General features: G+C 36.0%; 1 protein-coding gene across 1 annotated transcript in view; it reads left to right on the top strand.

Moving 5' to 3' along the window:
- COL24A1 (collagen type XXIV alpha 1 chain) overlaps positions 1-22,672 on the top strand; it is a 388,303-nt gene that overhangs the window by 830 nt on the left and 364,801 nt on the right. The window contains exon 2 of the mRNA XM_030912579.1: positions 9,082-9,146. Within this exon, the coding sequence (XP_030768439.1) occupies positions 9,082-9,146 (65 nt within the window). The remainder of the gene's footprint in view (positions 1-9,081; positions 9,147-22,672) is intronic.

The following is a 22,672-nucleotide window of genomic DNA, read 5'->3' as shown; positions in this document are numbered from 1 at the left end:
CTTCCCCGAGGTGCTTCTCAGGGCGTCCAGCCTGGAGATTGCTGTGACGCTAGAGATCCCCCAGGGTCGGTGTGCGCAGCCTGGACCACTGGACACGGGCGTGAGGAAGGGTCGCCAGTTGGGGGAAGGGGGTGGCTGCAGAACCTCGGGCGTCGAGGGGTTGTTTTACCCACGGGCTCAGAGGCAATCCCCTCTTGTTAAAAGACCAACAAACGTTGCCCATCAGAGCCGAGGCTGCACCCTGATCACTGCCCTGTCACTGGGGAAGTGGCACTCGCGGCAGGGACTGGGAAGGGGAGCAGGACACGGGGGCGGGCCTGCCCCTCCTGGGGAGGTTTTGGGCGGGTCCTGACGGGCACCCCACCTCCCTTTTGGGCGCTGTACCTGCTCCCATGCCTTCACTGGGAAAAGGGCGTGGACCAGGGGTTGCACGGCTTTGGCTGGTCCCCCTGGAAGAGGTCAGTGGGTTACACAAGTTTGCTTCTGGCCCCTGGGTGAGAAGGGTGAAGCGGCTGTGGAAGTCTTCTGCAGAGAGGCTGCCCCTCAGGAGGGTAGGTGGGAGGAGGGCAGGGAACAGAATTGACCGTGTCAGCTGAGGGAAGGCGGAGGCGGGGTGCGGAGAAAGAGCGCCTTGTGGTCGTGTTTGTATGAACATGTGCTTCCCAGCCGCATGCAGCCCAGCCTGGCTGGTGTGCGCGCGCGCGCTCTCCTCGGACCCCTGGAAGCCTCGCAGCTGGGCTTCCCAGCTGACCAGATGCACCTCCCCGCACACCCCCATCCCCATTCAACAGTGAAGAGGAAACCTCCCAACCTCCTCAACCCCGTGCGGGCAGCGCGGTGCTGGAGGCTGGGGAGTCCCGGGAGCGAGTAGAGGTCAAGCTCTGCGGGTTGCCTTCTCAAAGCGGCTCACGCAGGTCGCATGGGGTTCCCAGGCAGAAGATTTCCCGCCGCTGTTCTCGATAAACATCCCTCTGTGTGGACCAGCTTGGAGAGTCGGGGGTTGCAGCCGATCCTGCGAAAATGACAGATCTTCCCGCTGATCAGGGGCGGATGCAGAGAGGCTCTAGCCCCGCCAGCCTGCAGACTCCAGGAGAGGCGGATGCAGAGAGGCTCTTGCCCAGCCAGCCTCCGCATGCTGCCCTCCTGCCGCTCCCGCCCTGAGGGCTTTCCCTCTGCCATCGCGCGAGGCCCACGCTGGTGACTAACACTCCCCTTGGTAGTTGTGACCAACCTCCCGGGTTAAAGCAGATCTGCTCCTGGGTTCTGTCTTGTCTGGTTTACACTTCCCTTCCAGACGCTCCCAGAAAAGGCCCTGCATAAATTCTTGGGCAGTTTGGGGTTTGTAAATTGGGTCCAGATGATTGGGGGGAGGGAGGCAGAGAAACCAAATAGAATGGATTGCACCAGAGGAACTTCTGAAGAAAAAGTATACAACGTGGAATGGGAAGAGAACCCTTGTGCAGAGACGTGGGGATGAGTAGCAGGTTCTGGATGAAGGTGTTTGTCTCCCATGACCACCAGAGGCCTTGCAGCCCTTGGTTATCTCATAATATCCAATTTGTTCTATTACAGGGGCCATTGGGGATGGGCTGCAGAGAATTAAGGGTGATCCATAATTACATCAGATTACAGAACTCACAGCTCCAACCACACACATACAAACTTGGGAAAGATAGTTAATGATTGGGCTGAAAAAAATTGTTTCTAGAAAATCCAATTTTCATAAATAATTTGGAATTTTTCAGTTTGAAAAATAATGCCACCAACCCTTCGGAGTTTGAGGCGGGGCGTGGGGGCGGGGAGCTGGATTCGGAAGAAGTAGCTGATTTATAATGTCAGGCCACTGACATTAAACCTTAGAGTCTCTGATGAAATCCCTGAGTTTTATTTTCCTTTTGTGGTGATGTTTTGTAAGAGAGGGAGCGCTTTTTAAAATCACAGTTCTGATTAGTCACCGAAAAACATTTCCAGTTTAAAACTGGATCTTTACAGACACTTTCTTTCATGGGGTCTTTTATATGGATTGCCTAATGTGAATTTGTAGAATTAAAAAAAGGAAATGAAATCTGAAAGTCAGCTTTAGATATCTCAATTTGACATATTATCAGAAGGTCTCCCAGGCAGGCTATTACAGTAATTAAAGACTTTTATAACCAAAAAGAATTTTTGGAATATAAAGATCTATTTCCTAGATGCCATGAAATTCTATTTTTTAAAGTTGCTTATCTTTGTGTTCAAATAAATTTTTAAAACAAACTGATGACTCAGGGAGAGGAAATGTAATTTATGGAAAGTACTTTTGAGTGTCATTTAGACATTCTGCTTGGTAATTTGTGAACTGCAGAATAAAAGTAAATTTTATTATGGGAATTAGAATAGCTGTGCTAGTTTCCTTGCCATGCCTTCCAACTATGACTTATTTTAGAATTTGTAACTGTAAGTGAGAACTAAAGACAATTTTATTTTCATTCTCATAAAAGGCTAACATTATTCTGTCATTCATTTATTCATCATTCATTAACATATTTATTCAACACATGTTTACTGAGCTCCAACTATGTGCCCAGTGTGGTTCTAGGCAGTAGAGGTACAATGATGGAGTATGACAGATCCACAATTGCTGCCCTCCCAATGTGACCAGTCTAACAGAGGAAATAGTAAATGAAACAACCAAGTATCATGAAATGAGAGGAAGATATATACATGAGGGGCACCTAGCAGTCTTGGATGGGTGGGTAGGGGAGAAAAGGATAATACTGGAAGGAAAAGGCAACCAGAGGAAATGAAATCTAGACTGAGACCTTAGTAAAAAGAACATGAAATTTTCCAGACAGAAGGAACAATAAAAGGCTCACAAATGAGACAGCACAGTGCATTTGAGGACCTGAAAGAAATGAAGTTGGTTGGAGTACACATTCTAGGGAAGAAGTGACTGGAGCTGGAGCTGGAGAGATAAACAGAGACCAAATTCTGAAAGGCCTTTAAACCATGTTTAACAACTAGAGGTTAGGGAGACTTGATTTTTCTTGATTTTGGGATCGGAGTATAGGTAGAAGATACCAGAGAATTTACGTATTTGTTGAAATGCAAGACCACCTGATAGTTTCACTGGAAGATTATCTGATTCATTAGTTCATTTGAAAATCTTTATCTAACACTAGTATGTGGCAGGAACTTTACTAAGCTAGGCAATGGTTTAACACTCTCTGTGATATTACTAGGACAGACTAGTTTAGCTGTATTTTTCTTCCCTCCTACTGACTGGACTCTAGACACTTTGCCTATATGAAGTTCTTAAGCTTTTATCTCCCTTGCACTGCATGAATTGCTTGAATGCTTGGAATTTAATGAAAAGCTCTACAGGTTGGGTACTGCTCATCTGAAATGCTTGAGACCAGAAGTGTTTTGAATTTTGAATTTTTTCAGATTTGGAATATTTGCATATATATATAAAATGAGATATCTTGGGGATGGGACTGAAGTCAAAACATGAAAATTCACTTACGTTTCATGTACACCTTATACACATAGACTGAAGTTAATTTTATAAAATATTTTTAGTAATTTTTTGCATGAAATGAAGTTTTGACTGTGACTCATAAAGTCAGGTATAAAATGATTCCAGTATGGCATCATTTCAGCCCTCAAGACTTTTCAGATTTTGGAGCAGTTAGGACTTTGGATTTTCAGATTGGGGGTGCTCAATCTGTAATATGCTTCACACTGGTTTAGCTGTACAACTACCACCTGAGTTGAATTAATAGTTTGAAAAATTCTTTGTAAGTAAGTTAGTGACAGTACTACTTTGCTCCCTGAATCATCCAACTTTATGTTCACTGCTGTGATTGAAAACTTTTTTTTTTTTTCAGTTATTTTGAGAACAAAGAACAGAAATTTACTGGATCTTAGTAGCTAGTAAAGAGCAAAATCTGTAAAGCTGTCATGACTTAAGAAGTTTTTGGCATGTAAATGTAGGGTGGTGGATATTGTTGAAATTATTGATGTATATCACGTGTGTGTGTTTTTCAGATTTGTTCACCATTTTCAATTGGTTTAAAAGAAAGCCACCAACTCATAAAAAGTTGCCTATTTACAAGATTTTAGAAGTCCTTCCCACTATTATAAATTGAATCTATGTAGGAATGAGCATCAGTAGCCTGAAGACATATGTTATAATACCTAAGAGTCTCATGGGTACCCTAAACAAAAAAGATTCCTCGGATTACCCTAAAGCAACTTGGATCCTTTGAACAAAGAGGAAGTTGAATAGCTCTAAGAATCATCTAGGAATGATGCCTGGGATGGATATTAGTCATTTACATGTTCTGAGTATGGTCTTTGGATGTCTATTTTCTGTCTTCTCCTCTTGAGGCCTTTACCCTCACATGTCTGGTTATGTTTGGACTGTGGCTGGTGTCAAACTGAAAATACGACTAGCAGCCAGACTCATGCAGAGTGTTTCTTCTTTTGTTAGATATCAATATCATGGGTTATATTTTTTGAGCCTTTATTAAGTGTTTATTACCATATTGTTGACTTCTTTTGGATATGGTCTGATTTTGTTAAATGTCTGAGTAACTATGACTCTATAACTTTGATTTAGTGACACATAGTCCACATATACAAACCAGTGAATGAAAACAAACATGCTTTGAATATTTGAAAAATGTTCATGTTTAATATACCAACTAGACTGTTTGTGGGAGTAAACTAAATATATGAATGAATTAACAACTTAGTAGACTATTTTAGGTTACTTAAATAGTATTGGACCAAAACCATAGGAAGACCTTTATAGTTTTGTGGTTAAACAAACCTTTTATATATATGTATGTGTATACATATATATACAAACAAACCCTTTATATATATGTATGTGTACACACCCCCCCACACACACCCACACACACATATATATAACATTTTGCTAAGTAATTTGTTTTTTGTCTTTTAATGCCAGTATACTAATGTGATCCCATCATACACACAAATTACAGGATTTTACATTTGGAATGTAAAACACAAAAACACAAAATTTGTATTATGTCATCACGTAATAGATGAGTCAGCTAAGACCCAGAAGAGGACAAAGAACAGCTGCTTCCCTAGAGGACTCTACCATCTACTACTAATGTGGCAACTTGATAAGTTTTATTTGTTTAGGAAATGTATAGTAAATGTAATATCATAAGGAGAAAAATCCAAAGAAACAAACAAACCTAGTCCATTAGACATTTCCCAAGAATCTTAGATTCATTAAATACCCATTTTACACAACGATGGAGTTTGGCTCTTTATCAAATTGACTATGTCAATGAAGCTTCATCCTTACTCTGTGTACCCACTTCAAAGACAAGAAAGCTAAAATGAAAAATAGGAAAAAAAAAAAAAAAAAAAAAAAAAAAGAAGAAGGCTTCCATATACACTGCCATAGCAGATTTTAAAAATTCTATTTCCCTTCTCTCTCTTTGGATATCTAACTAAAATTGCCTGTGTTTTATTTTATTTTTTCCAAGTATTAAAAGAATCAAGTCTATAAGGAAAAAGCGAATTCCTCAGTCATTTGGAGATAATACTTTTGATCATTTCCTTTTAAAAAGTATTTACTGTCAATTTCATGTAACACATGGGTACACTAGAGATAAAGATGAAGACCTGCTGCTTGCTCAGATATTTACTTTCATAAAAGGTAGGACTTATGGGGTATAATAAAGTCACAATTAATGTATCAAAAGTACAGAGATGTGGGAAAGACTCATTCCCCTTTAGAGATGATGGGAAACTTCATGGAGCAAGTATTGATTTAATTAGGGTTTGGGTATACTTAAGAATAATAGGTGGAGACTGGGAGGGCATTTCAGACATATACAAGCTCTTCCCAGCAAATGGAGAATAACTTGGTATGACTGGAACTTTGGAGATATCAGGGGTAGTGGGATCCATACTGCTGAAAAAGGAAATTGAAGCTGAATAATAAGGGCCTTGAATGCCTTGTAAGAAACTTTTCCTGTTCTTTTTCAGTTGGCTATTAGTTTTGGTTGTAACTAAACAAAGAGAAAGATAATCTATTTCAGTCATTGATCTCTACCACTCAATTAGTCATCAGCTTTCATACATAGGTACATTTACGTAAGGTATGGCTCAACTGACTTGTCATAATCTCCTAGGATCACCTGTCTAAAGAAAGATGTTTGATGTACTCAGGTTTTCGTGCCTCACACCAGGAATGAACTTGTTAACATTTTTATTTCCATTTTTCTCTACTGAGGTCACTGGGGAAGTTGATGAGTTTGTTGAATTGCTAAATGAGCAGTGCGGGCTGTTGTAATCGTCATTAGTTATTTTTAAGGGAAAAGTGCCTGTTGGGTTGTTTCTATGCATCTGAGTGAGCCTGATTACCTTGGGCAGGTGAGCCATGCCTCCATTCACATTCAACTTTCTACTTAAGACAGCATAATTCAGATGCACCATCCTTCATTGACTGTAATCCTAAGTAAGCAGTTTCCTAATCTCACTGATATGTATCCTGCCAGTTATATGTTGAAATATAAGTTCGAAAGGTAAACAGCCTCCTTACTCAAGCTCTGAATCACATTAGGATACATCCTGGAGAGCCCACACATCATTTTAATCTTGCACAATGGTCCTCAACCTTGTTTGCACATTAGAAACACTGGAAAATGTTTTAAAATGCCTGTGCTATGGACACATTAAAATCAGAATCTCTGTGGGGCAGGGAGAGAAAGATCCAATTATTAGTAGTTTTTAAAACTCCCCAGGTAGGCCAGGCATGGTGGCTCATGCCTGTAATCCCAGCACTTTGGGAGGCCGAAGTGGGCAGATCACCTGAGGTCAGGAGTTCAAGACCAGCCTGGCCAACATGGTGAAACTCCGTCTCTACTAAAAATACAAAAATTGGCTGGGTGTGGTGGCAGGTGCCTGTAATTCCAGCTACTCAGGAGGCTGAGACAGGAGAATTGCTTGAACCTGGGAAGCAGAGGTTGCAGTGAGCTGAGATCGTACCACTGTACTCCAGCCTGGGTAACAAAGAGTGAAACTCTGTCTCAAGAAAACAAAAACAAAAACGAAAACAAGACAAAACTCCTCAGGTAATTCCAGTGTGCAGCCAAGGGGTAAAAAGATCCAAACAGGCAGACTTTATATCATCTCTTGAGGGTCATTTATTTTAGAGTAGTGGTCCTCAGAATGTAGTCCCAGATCAGTAGCATCAGCACATGCAGGAAGTTGTTATAAATACATATTCTTGAGCCCCAGCCCAGACATACTTAATTAGAAATTCTGGGGGTGAGGCCCAGCGATTGTTCACAAGTCCTTCATGTGATTCTAATCACACTGAAGTTTGAAAACCACTGACCTAGTGCAGTAGAAAAGGATTTTTAAAGGGCCAAATAAAAATTCAAGGGTCATGTCATGTTATAAAATTAGATATATATGTATTAAGCAAAAGTAAAATCTATTTAGATATATTTTAATAACATTGTAAATGTAAACACAGTGAATGTTCTAAATAGTTTTTTCTCAGAGTTTGGTACACATACAATCTGCATTAGAATCACAGTTAAAATGTATGCATCCTGGATATCCATCGCAAATTTTTGAATCATAATCTCTGTGTTGGGGCCCAAAATCTGCATGTTGCTCAGGTGAGTTTAACATTTGGGAACCATTCATCTAAATGAACAATGTCATATATAAGAATGTTTCATAGGCCTCATCGCAATATATGGTTTAGTTATTTATCCATATCAGCTGAAATTTCTGCAATGATTCAGTTGATTTGTTTGTAGAGTTAGTGATAGTTGTTAAGTATTCTATCAAAACCTTGTCTTATAAGAGCTGTGCTATGGACTAAGTATGGCCATAGAATGTTCAATTTTAAAATTACTAACAAAGGATAAATACCATTTTAATACAAATGAAATTTGTGTTCCATTATAAATAGTCTGATTTTATATTTGCTGGCTTAAACTTTGTAAAAAGATCATCTTCTTACATTAAGATGCTCCTTATACTAGTTGGTAAAGGTAAAAACATCTTATTAGTAATAAATAGAAAAGGTACCAATTACTACTAGCACATCAGGAATTTAATAAAAAGGAATTAATGGTTTATAGACAGCTCTATAATCACTCCTTGCAGAACTGCATTTTACAAATACATCATTTGAACAGTCCCTGGGTTAGAATCAAAAACAGAATCAGGGTCTATATTAGCAAAATTAGGTAATGAAGTATTGTTTTTCAGCATGCTTATCATATCTCTTCAAAATTATTTCTCTAATTTTCATTTTGGAGGTTGATACAGCCAATTATGAAGAATGTTCAGCAAAATTTGTTAAAAGTTTGGTTATACTAACAATGTCACAAAACATTTTTGCTTAGAAACCTCATCAATACAAATGGACATTTTAATTTGTAGTGATTGGGTACTGTGCTTATAGTTACTACTAATCAAAATGCTCAGTGTTGACATCTACCAGTCATTGCTATTTTCAAAACCAAAGAATCATGAATCTAGTACCAGTAATTTAAGTATGATATTCAAATGACTTTCACATATAACCGTTAATTTAAACAAATAAATAGCTGGTTCCATTAATTTATAATCACTATAGTTAAGCAACTATAATTTGCATTATTTTTGTGGAAATTTCTATTACTTTGTATGAAATTGCATACATGGTAATTTAACATAATATATGATAATAATACCCCTACACTAGTTCATAATTATTGAATGTTTCCTATGTGCCAGGTACTGTTTCCTGTGCTTTACATGAACTTTTTAAGTTAATCTTCAGAAAATCTTATGAGATAGGTTTAACAGATAAAGCAACTAAGGCACAGAATGGTTAAAAAGTGTGCCCAAGTCACACAGTAAGTGGCAAAACTGGAATTTCCCTTCAGAGCCTTTGGTCTTAACCACTATGAATATTACAATATCATGCTATTTAAAATAATTGCTTAATTCTTAATCTTGCATAGACTTTGTTTTGGATTTTATATGATTGTAAATGTCCAACTAGTAAGTTTTTCCCAAATGCTTTTTTTCTTTTCCTAGGAAACCACTTCTTCATTTTATTGTGCTATGTGTGGCTGGGGTTGTTGTTCATGCACAAGAACAAGGTAAGAAAATTATCTTTTAATTTATTTGCTTACTTAAAAATTCTACTTCCAGACAGCAAAAGTACATAACTTTTAACTCATCATAGCCTTAAATTCAACATTAAACAATAACAAAAATTCCACCCAGTACCATGAGAATGTAAGGTTAAAAAAACCAATTTTGGGGGGAAATATGACCTTTAAGAAATTACTCATATCTTCTGTCTGTGAAATTGCTTACATTTTTAAGCAAACTCTATAAAAGAGAAGTTTTGTACAATAAAAAGGCTTTGCTTGTGACTTCATTTTAAGTGGGAGTTCTTGGGGGTGGCAAACTGTGACTGCATTACCTTTGCACTTCTTGATACAACAAAGGCGTATAATAAATGTTCCATCTAGATTTGCATCATTAAGAAACAAAATGGACTTTGCATAGCAATAGGCTTAGGACTCTATTTAATTCAAATGGGGAGGTTTAGAAAATAAACCTAAACTTGTTTTGTTTGTGCCTGCTAGTTAATTACTCTGGTAGTATGATGATAGAGTTTCAGGAGTCTATGTATATCCTAATTCATTCATTTAAACATGATTGAAGCATCTTGTATTTCCTGTGTGATATCCTATTGCCAATGATTGAAAATGTAAATAAGATAATGTCTCTAGCAACAAAGTGAAAAAAATGCCTTTGTCAAAGGTGAAAAACATACTAAAGTCAAAGAGAAAAATCCTGGAACTGTGCTGGAGAAAGTAAGAAAAATACAAGTGAACAAATTAGAATGAATATGTGCAAGGTAGAGAGAAGCCAAAAAGGCAGAGTTGTATTCTGGTTGACCAAATTGACAAGTAGATACAGATAAATATTCTTTCAACTATTATATAGATGAATTAAAATATTTCTTAGGAGACATTTTCTAAATCTCTTTTATGGGAAATGATTAAATTAAGCCACATGTCACATGTAACTTCATGAAAAACTATTATTGACCAAGGCATTTAGGTTACTTCATTTTGCTTGAAGTAGTCATGAAGGGGAGAAAAACTCTCTCTTTTAATTTATTGTTATTATCACTGTTACTGTTTCTGAGAACTTACTATGAACTACTAGTCACTGTGCTAGTAGAATATACATTTTCTTCACCACTGCCTCATCGCAGGGTTTTGTAATTATGGCCATGATAGGACTGCTGAAACTAAGATTAAGGAGAATAGGTAACCACCTCCAAGTAACAGCCTAATGAATGGTAGAACCAAGATTTGAGCTCCTATTTTGACCGCAAAGTCTACAAATTCCTTAAAATTGAGACTCCTAGAGCCACAGACAAGATAAGGAAGAGAAGAATACAATTATTAATTAAATGTATATTTTGTATCATGTCCTTTGCTGGTGCTTTACATATATTATTCTAATCACCATAATGAACCTACAGAGTAGGTATTATAGATGAAGAAACTGAGACTCAAAGAAGTGGCTCACCTATAGCTTAGATTTGAATCTAGGTCTGTCCATCTCTGAAAACAAAACTCTTTCCCTTAAACATCCTCTAGCTTCACATTTGCCAGCCACTGGCATTACGAGTTTAATAATTTACCAAATATATTATTATCAAAATATTAGAAACCTATGCAAAGAAAGATATAGGGAAAATTAAATATTTATGAATAGATTTTTTAAAAATCTAGAACCAACAAAAGTAGTAAATGAAAGAAACAATATACTTCTTTCACCCTTAATATCTCATTTACAGAATGTAAAATATGTTCTTTTATTTCAGGGCAAGCATCATAATTTTCAGTCTTATAGACCTAAAATTTTATTGCCAGTTCTTAACAAAAAGAAAAGTCCTTTAGAAAACCTCTCAGACTTTAGAAAATTGAATATTTTTGAGCACAGGAAAGAAATGGAAATAGTATACTATCAGAAACTTGGAGACACTTTTTTCCTAAAAGAAATTTTGTGATTAAATTGGCATGATGCAATTTGTAACACCTAATCAGGAGATTGGAAAACCATTATCAGAAAAATTGTGTTTTTATATCATCACAGATATTATTTATATTCATATTGCTGAATATGTTTGAGTGAGAGATATTCTAAGTTAGACTTATCAGAAATAAATATTTGTGTGCTTATGAGATTTTTCAAAACTTAAAAAAGTATATCAAAGAATTACAAGTATTGTACAAAGTTTAAAGGCCAAATTGTCTGACAAAACATATAGCAAAAAGTAGTGTCCCTTCCCCTTACCTACTCCTGCTATTCTCTGCCCAAACTCTTTTAGCACCTTCTTTTGGTTTTAACATCTATATTTAATACTATAATGTTTGAATATTATATTGACTGCCTATTATTAATGATGAGGATTTAACATTTCTGTACTATTTTCTGTGTCTTCTTTTCCTCCTTCTATTCTTTCAATATAGTTTTATCCAATTTTTGGTTAAATTAATATTCACAATGCAGCTTATTATGACCATGTGCATATTTTTTAATCACTGAGCCATGTATGTTTATATTTTTTTCTTGTAAATATTACAAGATTGCCTCCTTTTCTGTTTGCTTTATGTTCTATGTCACTATCACTAAATCTCAGATATTTTGAAATATATTTTCCCCAAAAACACACAAAATACTCCAGAAATTTGATTTTTTCTGGGAGATATTCCTTCTGCATGCTAAAATTCTGCTCTGCTATGGACCAGTAGTTCTCTAAGCTTCCAGTAGAGCTGATATCTGTGTTAGATGGAGTTCTTGGAACTCTTATTTCATCTTTCATAGTCTATTTCCTTATTTGGGTGCAGCATATCCTCCAGTTGCATCCTGAGAATATGTACTTGGGTGGTGCATTTTTTTTTAGAACATTCCATTTCTAAGAGTGTGTTTATTCTCAGTCTTACACTTAGAGGTAGTTCAGGTGAGTATAAAATTTTAGGCTGTAAATATTATTTCCTCAGAATTTGAAAGATTTTCATCTTTTGCCTTTTTTATCTGGCTTGCAGACTTTTAAAATCTAATGTTATATTAATTCTTGATCCTTTATATGTGACCTTTTGATTTCCCTTTTAATCCCTTAAGATCATCTATTTATCTTTGATGTTTTGGAATGTTACAATAATCTTTCTTGATACAGGTCTTTTTATAACTCATTGTGCTAGGCACTTAGTAGGCCTTTTCAGTGTGGAAGCATCCTTAATTTTCTGGGAATTTTCCTGTATTATGTTTTTCTTACTGATATATTTATTTCCTCTTTCTTCAATATCTTTTAAATATTAAATCTTCAGTATTGGGCTCTTTATTTTCTTATTTTTAGATCCTATTTTCCGTCTTTGTTTTATGTACTACTTGATATGAGATTTTTCATCACTTACTATTCCAAACATTTTGTTTAATTTCTTATTTCTTCTGTGTTTAAATTTTTAAGGGACTTTTTTCGCTGAGACTAGTCCTTTTTTTAAAAAAGCATCCTGTTCTTATTTCTTTGATGCAATGTCTACTCTTATCTCTGTAAGAATAAGAATGATGATTTTTTTAACTTTTCTTCTGCTCTCTGCATTGTCTTTGTTCTAGATTTTTGTATTGGTCTGTCTTTTATGTTGGAGAAGTTATTTATAAGTATGCAGCATTTCTGTTATCATTTAAAAGTAAGACACTGGCCAGGTGCGGGGCTCATGCCTGTAACCCCAGCACTTTGAGAGGCTGAGGTGGGCACATTATCTGAGGTCAGGAGTTTGAGACCAACCTGGCCAACATGGTGAAACCCCATCTCTACTAAAAAATACAAAAAAAATTAGCTGGATGTGGTGACATATACCTGTAATCCCAGGTACTTGGGAGGCTAAGGCAGAAGAATTACTTGAGCCCAGAAGACAGAGGTTGCAGGGCAGAGTTCGTGCCAGTGCACTCCAGCCTGGCTGACAGAGTGAGACTCTGTTTCAAAAAAAGAAGAAAAAAAAAAAAAAAAAAAAGAAGAAAAAGAAAAAAAAAAAGTAAGACACTAAAAATATGCTTAACAACTGTTTGCATGGGTAGGCTGGTTAACTGAGATGTTTCACATAGAGGATGATTAAGTAGAAACCTGTCTGACTATTTTGTTAGGCTACACATGTCTGAGGCTGCAGAACTTCTCTCGAGAAGAATCCTCCAATATCTTACTTGTAGAATATAATCCTGGTTGCCACTGTTATTAGAGTTAAGTGATAATAAAGAGGTTCTTGGGTTGGTGCGGGGAGGATTGTCTCACAATTTTGTATGTCAATTTTAGCCGAATTCTTTCTCAATATGGTGCTTCCCTTCCATTTTCCTGTATGATTGATTCAATGTTTCTATGTCATTAACCTTTAGTCTCCTTTAGTCCGGAAGCTTCTTTTTTTTTTTTTTTTTGAGACGGAGTCTTGCTCTGTCGCCCAGGCTGGAGTGCAGTGGCCGGATCTCAGCTCACTGCAAGCTCCGCCTCCCGGGTTCACGCCATTCTCCTGCCTCAGCCTCCCGAGTAGCTGGGACTACAGGCGCCCGCCAGGTCGCCCGGCTAGTTTTTTGTATTTTTAGTAGAGACGGGGTTTCACCATGTTAGCCAGGATGGTCTTGATCTCCTGACCTCGTGATCCGCCCGTCTCGGCCTCCCAAAGTGCTGGGATTACAGGCTTGAGCCACCGCGCCCGGCCCCGGAAGCTTCTTATACAAACTTTCAATCCTCCCACCCTCACATATCCCCAACCCCCAATTTGAAGTCTCAATGCTGAATTCATTGATTTGGTACCTTCAATTCTTGAGCCTTTTCAGGATTTTGCAATATGAATCAGCCTGCCTGTCATTAGCATTTGCCTCTGTAAGCCCTTAGGTTCAGTTTTTTCAGTTCTGGTAATTTCTTCATGTGCTTTTCATTTTCCAAAAATTTGTTGATATATTTTGTCTGCTGTTGTCTCTTCTATTCATTAACTTTGTCCCTGTAGTTTTAAACCACATTTCCTTATTCTCATTTGAGTAAGATTTTAAGAATGAGAAGAAATAAGCATCTATGTGATTTGTCATGGTTTCAGTAAATTCCCTTAAATTTTAACACAGCTAAGAAAAAACATTTTAAGTACCTTATTAATAGATGTAAATTGTATGTTTTTTGTGTCCAAGTTTTAGGTGTAATCTAATGAAGAAATGATTCTATCTCAAGAAAAATTAATTTTGTAAGCCTGAGTTTTCTGAGGATTTGACAGATGTAGATACCTTTTCTTACCTGATATGTGTATTTTCGTTATTACTTTGTCTGTGTTGGTGGGTTGCTGCCAGTGAGATGCTGGCATAGCTACAACACTTCTCTGCAATGACTTGCACCATGCATAATGTGTAACTAATTCTTAACATGCACATCTTTCTCAGGTTCACGATCCCTAGGTGTGAAAACCACATGTGTAAATATCTCCGTGTAGAATACTCATCTCGAGGAAGAATTTCCCATAGAAATTAATCTGAAATGTGTTTATTGTTAACAGAAGTAGTTCATTGTAGCTGCAGTAACTTCAAGTCCTTTCTGCACAAACACTTGTATGGGCACTTAGCCGAAACTTTTATACATAGCTTAGAGCTTCATTTCTCATTTTATAAATAAACTTGAATTTATCTCTTTATACAGAATAGATGTGCGATTTAAACTAAGAATAGTTTTAAGAAACGATTGCCACCTTTAACATACCCAGTGTAATGGTGGTATTTAAGCTCAGGTGTTCCAGAGCCAGCATCTTGGAGTTAAGTCCAGCTTCAACCATTTATTATCTAACTGACCTTGAGCAAGTTTCTTAAATACTCTGAGCCTCTTTTTTAATAATGCTGAAGTGAAGAAAATAATAATACTTACTACACAAGGCTGTTGTGTGGATAAAACAACACATGTAAAGTGTTTAGCTCTGTGCCTGTTACATAAGGATACAATAACTTTGAGTGGAAGAAGGGGAAAACTCCAGATTCTTTTTTTCCCCATATCCTCATAATTGAAAAAATAAAATAAAGCGGTTTATTTTAAACAATTTCCTTTAGTTCCTTAACTCAGTGAACTGGAGCTGGGAAGCTGTATTTGAGTCTTGATTCTGACATTGACTATTTAGCTGAGACTATAAAAAATAATACAAAGTGGATATTAGGCAATTGTCTAGTTAATTTAGTCAGTTTGAGTAAATTGGCAAGAAAAAGAAAAGTATGTTGATGTCTGTATAATCGTTCTCATTTGCAAATTTGGTGACTTTATTTTAAACAATCATATTTGTTCTTTCCTACAAACTGGAAAGAATATAGATTTGGGGACTTAACTGATAAAGACATATGAAAATTTAAAACAGTGAGAACTAATTAAATTTAAGTGCTATGTTATATTAATTCAGTTATTTAATAGTTAAGAGTTAGCTCTATAACTTGTTATAATTTATAAAGTGATACATTACTCCTTTTTATCTAAAAATTGATAACTTTCTTTTAAGTATTTTAAACTACCAATTACTAAGAAGTGTAAAAATCTCTCAATTTTGAGGGAGTAAACGTAATTATACAATTCTTCTTCTTCCAATTATTTGTGATAGAGTATCGCTGAATATTCGCACATATAATGGTTCTTTGGTTCTCTGTACCTGTAAAATGAGTATAACCATTGGATCTCCCATATCTATTTCTTTAGGCATTTACTATATTCCCCCCACAGAGTCAACTGATACAGTCACTGAGTTTAGAGTCAAAGACTTGGTTATGAGTCATAGTTTTATCCTCTACTAAGACTTAATTTCTCCTTTCTTCCTCCCTCTTTCTCCATCCCTCTTTCTCAATCTACTTCTTCTGTCTCCTCCCTCTCCCTCCCCCTTTCTCCTTCTCCCTCATCTTTCTTTTATTCTAACTTGCGATAACAATATCAGTGCTGCTTACTCTACAAGTTTCAAATGAAAGACAATAAAGTTTGGGCTGTCTGTGTCTACATAGTATGTAAGCTTAGAAGACTGATTTCATTAGCATACTAAGAGAGGATCTATATCTCATTAGTGTTTAACGAAACAACAAACGAAAATTGTGCTGGTGCTTTAAAAGGGAGGTAACGTCTTGAACTGGGCCTTGTAGGATGAATAAAGATTGGAATGAAGGGATATACTTAGCAGGACTCTGACAGGATGAGATAAAAAAACAGATAAGCTTTGTTATGGCAAGAAATTCAAGGAAGAGTAAATACTACACAAGGCTGTAGTGGAGAATGGAGAGTGGAGAATGCTGTGAAATGGGCAGATATATCAGTGAAGAAAAAAATGAGTAAGGGGTATGTCTTAATCTGTTCTCATGCTGCTGATAAAGACATACTCAAGACTGGGCAATTTACAAAAGAGAGAGGTTTAATGGACTTACAGTTCCACATGGCTGGGGAGGCCTCACAATTATGGTGGAAGGCCAGGAGGAGCAAGTCACATCTTACCTCGATGGCAGCAGGCAAAGAGAGAGCCTGTGCAGGGAAACTCCCCCTTATAAAACCATTAGATCTAGTGAAATCCACTCACTATTGCAACAAAAACATGGGAAAGACCTGCTCCCATGATTCAATCACCTCCCACCAGGTCCCCCTTACAACATGTGGGAATTCAAGATGAGATTTGGGTGAGGACACAGCCAAACCATATCGGGCTAGTATAAAGTTAGAGAGCTGTCCCCAAGACCACCCTTACTTCTGACACTAGCTTCAAGTTAAGGGGTCCCCAAGACTACTCTGAGCCTCAATGATACTTTAGAAGGACTCACAGAACTTACCGAATTTGTTATACTCAGAGAATTCACTGAAGTGTTATATTCACAGTTAAGAATACAGATTAAAATCAATATAAGGACACAGATTAAAATCAATATATTCACAGTTAAGGATACAGATTAAAATCAATACCTGGGTTTAGAGCATCCCAACAAGAAAGAACAGTAAGTACAAATGCCATGAGTTTAAAATTAGTTGGGTGGGTTTAAGAATGAAGGAAAATACTAGTTTGGCTGGAGCAAAGTTAGGTAAGATAAAGTGATAGGAGATGTGATCAGAGAGATAAGAAGAGAATAAATGGCATAGGTGTCTTATACCTTGGAAAGCCATTGGAGGATTTTGGTCAGAAGACTGGCATAATCTACTTTACACTATGAAAAGATTATTCTGCTTGCGTGTGTGATTGTGAGACTCTTCACTGAGAGAAGCACTCAAGTAAGAAAAATGAGGTTTGGGGAAAATACATTGAAGTGGAAATGCTTTTGGAACATCTGATTTCTATTGGATAAATCCAATAGACAATTGGATATGCAAGCCCAGAAGAGAGGTTTGTGAGTCAGCATATGTGGTTGTTGTAGCCATGGTTTGGATGAAGTCATTAGGCTTGGTATTTATAGTAAAAAGAACAAGGCGTTGTCTTGGTGACACCACCATTTATTTTACACTTCAGAAGCAAATAAAGACAGGAGATACAGTCAGTTCTGCTGTTAAGTAACACATACCTTTCCTAAATTTCACCATGATAAGAAATTGGCTTTAGATGACTGCCTGCGTGCAAATTCTGCCTCTGCACTCCCTAGTTGGGTAAGCTTGGGCAGATAATTTAACTTTTCTATGACTTACTTTTCCTCTCACATGGAAATAACAACAGTGCCTACTTCATACAGTCGTTGTGCGAATTATGTGACATAAAATATTAAATTTCTTAGAATAGTGCTTGGTACAAGGAAATTTAGTAAATGCTGCTATAAATCTTACTTTTTAAAAATGTAAAGTACCTAATATAGTGCTGGGTTGATCATTAATATTCTTTAAATGGTAACTGATTTTCCAAGTGACATGAACTGGATTGATTTTTTTATATAGGACCACTCACAAAACAAGCAATTTACTTCAGACAACTTAGTTATTTCTTGTTAACATTGGTACAAAATACCTAAATTCAACCACAAATTGTAATTTGGTGATATCTAAGTCCAGGTATAAATTAAATGTTAAAGAGTCTGACCTCTGAGTGAAAGCCTTTCTTCTTCTCTCCCCCACCCCCATTTTTTTTGTCTCCAGTTCTCCCCAGCTCCACTCATATGTGCTTTCTACCCTTAAGTGTTCTTTAGTCTCTCTTCTCTTAACATCTTGCTCAAACACATTTGCTAAGTGTATTCATACTCAGGTATGAAAGCTTAAAATTAGGATGACAATTTGATAATTTCACTTCAGGTGCCAATTTTGGTGGCTATCTAGAGAGTATTCCTCACTGAGATTTCTGTGGGGTAAAAGTAATACTGCCATGATTAGTGAGATTTGCCAAGGGATATGTGGAGTAGTGTGGGGAATGTAATAGCTGAGAGGTCGTGTGGTGGAGCAGTCAAGAGACTTTAAAGCCATATTGATTGAGCTCAAATGCAGCTCAACCATTTATCAGCTGTGTGACCTTTACCAAGTTATTTAATCTCTCTGTGCTTCAGAGATTTTTCATTTGTGAAATGGGTGCAGACTTTAAGTATAAACTTGAAACCAAGAGATATTATCTTCCCACTTTTGTTCTTGGATATCATACAGAAGAAAAAAATGAATGAAATAATAAACTTAAAAATCACTTTCAGCAAAACTAGGGGACTAATATAATATGCAAACCCCCAAAATATGCTCAGAAAAGCAGAGCCCATATGGAATAAGGTCAATAGTGAGACTTCAGAAAGCACCAGCAAAACCAGACTTCCTGAAGGTGAGAAACACACCCCAAAATACACCTTTAGCCCTTGTACACAAGTGTTACAGGGTCTGGGTAAGGCAGAAGCTGCCAAGGGGAAAGTATAATAAAGAAGCACAGATAATAGCTAAAATGGATCAGTGGGGACAGATCTCAGAAAATGCAAAAATCTGCTAACTGAGATGAAGGATTCATTCTGAAGCATATACCAATGTGAGGGCATATGGAGGAAGGAGAATGAAGGGTTGTACATAGAGCTGGCTGCAGAAGTCCTCCTGGACTAGATTTGGTTTAGAGAAGAAGGTGGGGCTAGAAGCCATTTAGAATGGAACTGGTAGTACCAGAGCAGAGCCTTGGGTTTTGAGACTTGGAAGTCACAGCCCATCCTCTTCTTCCGCCAGCATCTTTCTATAAGTTGCTGGGCTAGGAATTAATGAGTAAAAGGAGTTGGCACAGCACAAGTAGAAATATACAATAAGGAAACATGTAAGGAAAAGCAGCAAAGATGAGAATGTACACACACAAAAAAGTTGCTGTTAAACCGACAAATATTCTGACCAAATATGCCCCCCTTATCACCTATACGGAGAAAGATACTAAGGCAGAAATGAAAGAACTCAGGGAAAAGTAAAAGAAGGCAAGATATTAAAACAATATGAATTATGAGCTTGTAGAAGTCAGTAAAGAAGTCATAGAAAAATTACCTCATAAATCTAGATGAAATTGGAAGGAGCACAAAGGGAAGTTATACTTTCTAGGAAACAGTAAAGAGAAATAAGAAAATCAAACAAACAAAAATGAATTTAAAGAACATAATAAAAAGGATTACAGAGAAATGATACATGTAGAAGACAACAATGATTCAACATATTCATAATAGGAATTTTTAAAGAAGAAAAGCAAAACCATGAAATAGAACTAATATTCAAGGATACAATTCATTAAAAGTTTGCTGAAGTAAATAAAAAAAAAAGACTTGAATCTATGCGATGAATGGGCATACTAAGCACCTGAAAACATTTATCAAGAATGGTCAATATGGAGCCATATTCTAATAAAATTACTGCATTTCAAAGATAAAGAACAACTCTTTCGAGAATGTTGGTAAAAATACGGCGTCACTTATAAGGAGAAAAATATTTAGCTGACTTCAGATTTAGAAGGACCACCTGAGAACCGTGAAACTACAGCTGCAAGATATTCAAGGAAATAAAGTATCATGAAATAATTTTATGTCCCACGAAATTTAAGGTACAAGTCTACAAAAAATCAATTCTGAAAAGTCCAACACTCGGGAAATGTTCCCATAAACCCTTCTTGAGGAAACTAATAGAGGATAAACTTCAGCCAAAGAGAAGTGATTGGAGAAGCTACTACAAAAGTCCAGCTCTATTTGTCAAAAGAAAATGTGGGAAAAAGAAAAAATATAAATGCCATACAAACTAATAATGTAGGAATGGTACAATTACAGAAAAATAGTAGGAGAAGAGAGGAAGCATGTGGAGAGCAGATTAATTTTGCTGATTGCCGTATCTGAAGAAGCTAGGCATTAAATATTATACGGTTGGTAAATTAGATGAAAGAAATATAAGGATATTTAACAATGAGAAGATAAACACTCAGAAAGACACTCCTATTGACGAATATTAGAGGGTATGGGAAAGGGTTAAAGGGAGGAAAATAAAACATTGTTCAAAGGAAAGAAGTAATAGATATGTCTAATGAAAGGACTAGGGGCATTATATACGTTTAAAATCTTAAAGGAAACTCTTAGAATAAAAATACAAACCCTTCTAAATCTCAAAAGACATATACAAAGCAAAGCAAAGGAAACAAACTACATAGTGAAAGGCTTCAAAAAATTAAAGTGGTAAAACATAAAATAATACAACAGATTAAACAAACCATCATATTAGCAAATGTAGATAGATGTAGTTTATATATTCAAAGAAAAAATTTAGATTGGATCAAAAAACAAATACAAACCCTTTTTCTTTACCTAAAGCACAGTGTTTCAAAGTAGATGAAAACAAAAACAAAGGCAAAGGTGTATCAGACAAATGTAAACAAAAAGGAAGTCTATTGAGGGAAGCTTAGTCTTACCACCAGTTAAGGTAATGCCAAAAAAAAAAAAAAAAAAAAAAAAAAACCCAATAAACTGGACATAGAAGTTCTTTTTGTAATTCTGAAAGGTGCAGTACTCAATAAATATGTGAACTGTGTGATTATCTGTGCATAAAACCATGACATCAATATTCATAAAGCAAAGACCACAAGAGAGAAAAGACCAAATAGACACACTACTGGTAAGAGACTTTACCTCTCAGTTGATAGCAGATTAATTGTATAAAAATAAACAAGAATATAGAGGATATAAATTACATAAACAATGATGTACAACTAACTGGTATGTATTAAATTTTGTACCTTGAAACACCTTTCCAAGTGCTTATGAAATGTTATTGAAAATTGATCACTTATGAGGCTAATTGAGTTTTAAAAAAGAAAGTGCTGATTAGACACCATTATCTGATCATAATACTATTAAGTTAGATTTTAATAACAAAAATAAGAAAACAAAAAGACCTTTCCAACTGAAAATATAAAACTTTTTTCTTAAACCATTTGGGTCAAAGAGAAAATACAAATAAAAATACTTCCCAGAAAACAACAAAAATGCCAATGCTACATATCCAAATCTGAGATGCAGCTAAAGCAGCACTCAGGAAAATGTATAGCTTAAATGCCCTCATTCTCAAGGAAGAAAAGAAAAATAAAGAACTAATTACTCATCTTCAGAAATTAGAAAAAGAGTAAAATTAAACAAAATAAAATGGGAAGAGATAATAAAGATAAATGCTAAAGTTAATGATACAGGAAACAAAAAAAAAATAGTAGATAAACAAATCTGAAGGCCGAATAGATTTGAAATGACCAATAATGACACGGACTTAAGAATAAATAGAGCAATATATTCAAAATTAGAAAAGTGAGACAGAGGGCCACAGGCATAGGAAAACAAAAATAATTGTAAGAGATTATTATGTGAAGATTTCTGGGTAATACATATGAAAGCCTAGAGGAAATTTATTATTTCACAGAAAAAATGTAAGTTTCTAAAATCGTCTCAAGATGCAGTTGAAAATTAGAATAAATCAATTAGTATAGAAGAGATTAGGAAAGTGGATGAAGCGCTATCAATGAAAAAGCCAACATTATCAATTTGGTTTAGAGGTGAATTTTATTAACTTTTTGGGAAAAAATGTAATTTCAAAGGTTACTGAAATTCAGTAATTTACTGAATAAATTTACTGAAATTTAGGCTATAGAAAATAATGAAATTTCAGTATTATTGTCTGATAAAGATAGGACAATAAGCAATAAAGACTGACCAGTCAACTCATAAATATTGATGCAGTGATTCTACATAAAATTATTAGTCAATAATCCAGTGAGGTATCAAAAGAATAATGTAAAACTAATAAGATTTTATTTTAGGCATGCAATCATGGTTCAATAACAGGAAATTTATTCAGTAATAAGTGTTCAAACACATTTTATTTTTATAAAACAGCTATTTGTCATGAAAGCTCCACTAAAAATAGAATTGGAGGAAACATACATATAAAGAAACATTGAAAACACATATATTATTTTTAAAGTTTTCAAATAATACTCTTCCCGATAATATTTCGGGTATAATAGGATCAGAAACTTGAAGCACTAGATGGCAGGGGTTCTTGATAAATGCAAGGGGAGACGTTCCTGGGGCAGTGTGCAGCCCTTGATATACCACATGTATGATTCTTTTTTATATATATAGTTTATCTGGTATCTCAGAATTATAGCTTTCTGATACT

This window comes from Rhinopithecus roxellana, chromosome 12 (assembly GCF_007565055.1).
Source record: "Rhinopithecus roxellana isolate Shanxi Qingling chromosome 12, ASM756505v1, whole genome shotgun sequence".
Taxonomy (NCBI): Eukaryota; Metazoa; Chordata; class Mammalia; order Primates; family Cercopithecidae; genus Rhinopithecus; species Rhinopithecus roxellana.
The sequence above is the reverse complement of the archived record's forward strand: the minus strand, read 5'-3'. Positions and strand labels throughout refer to the sequence as shown.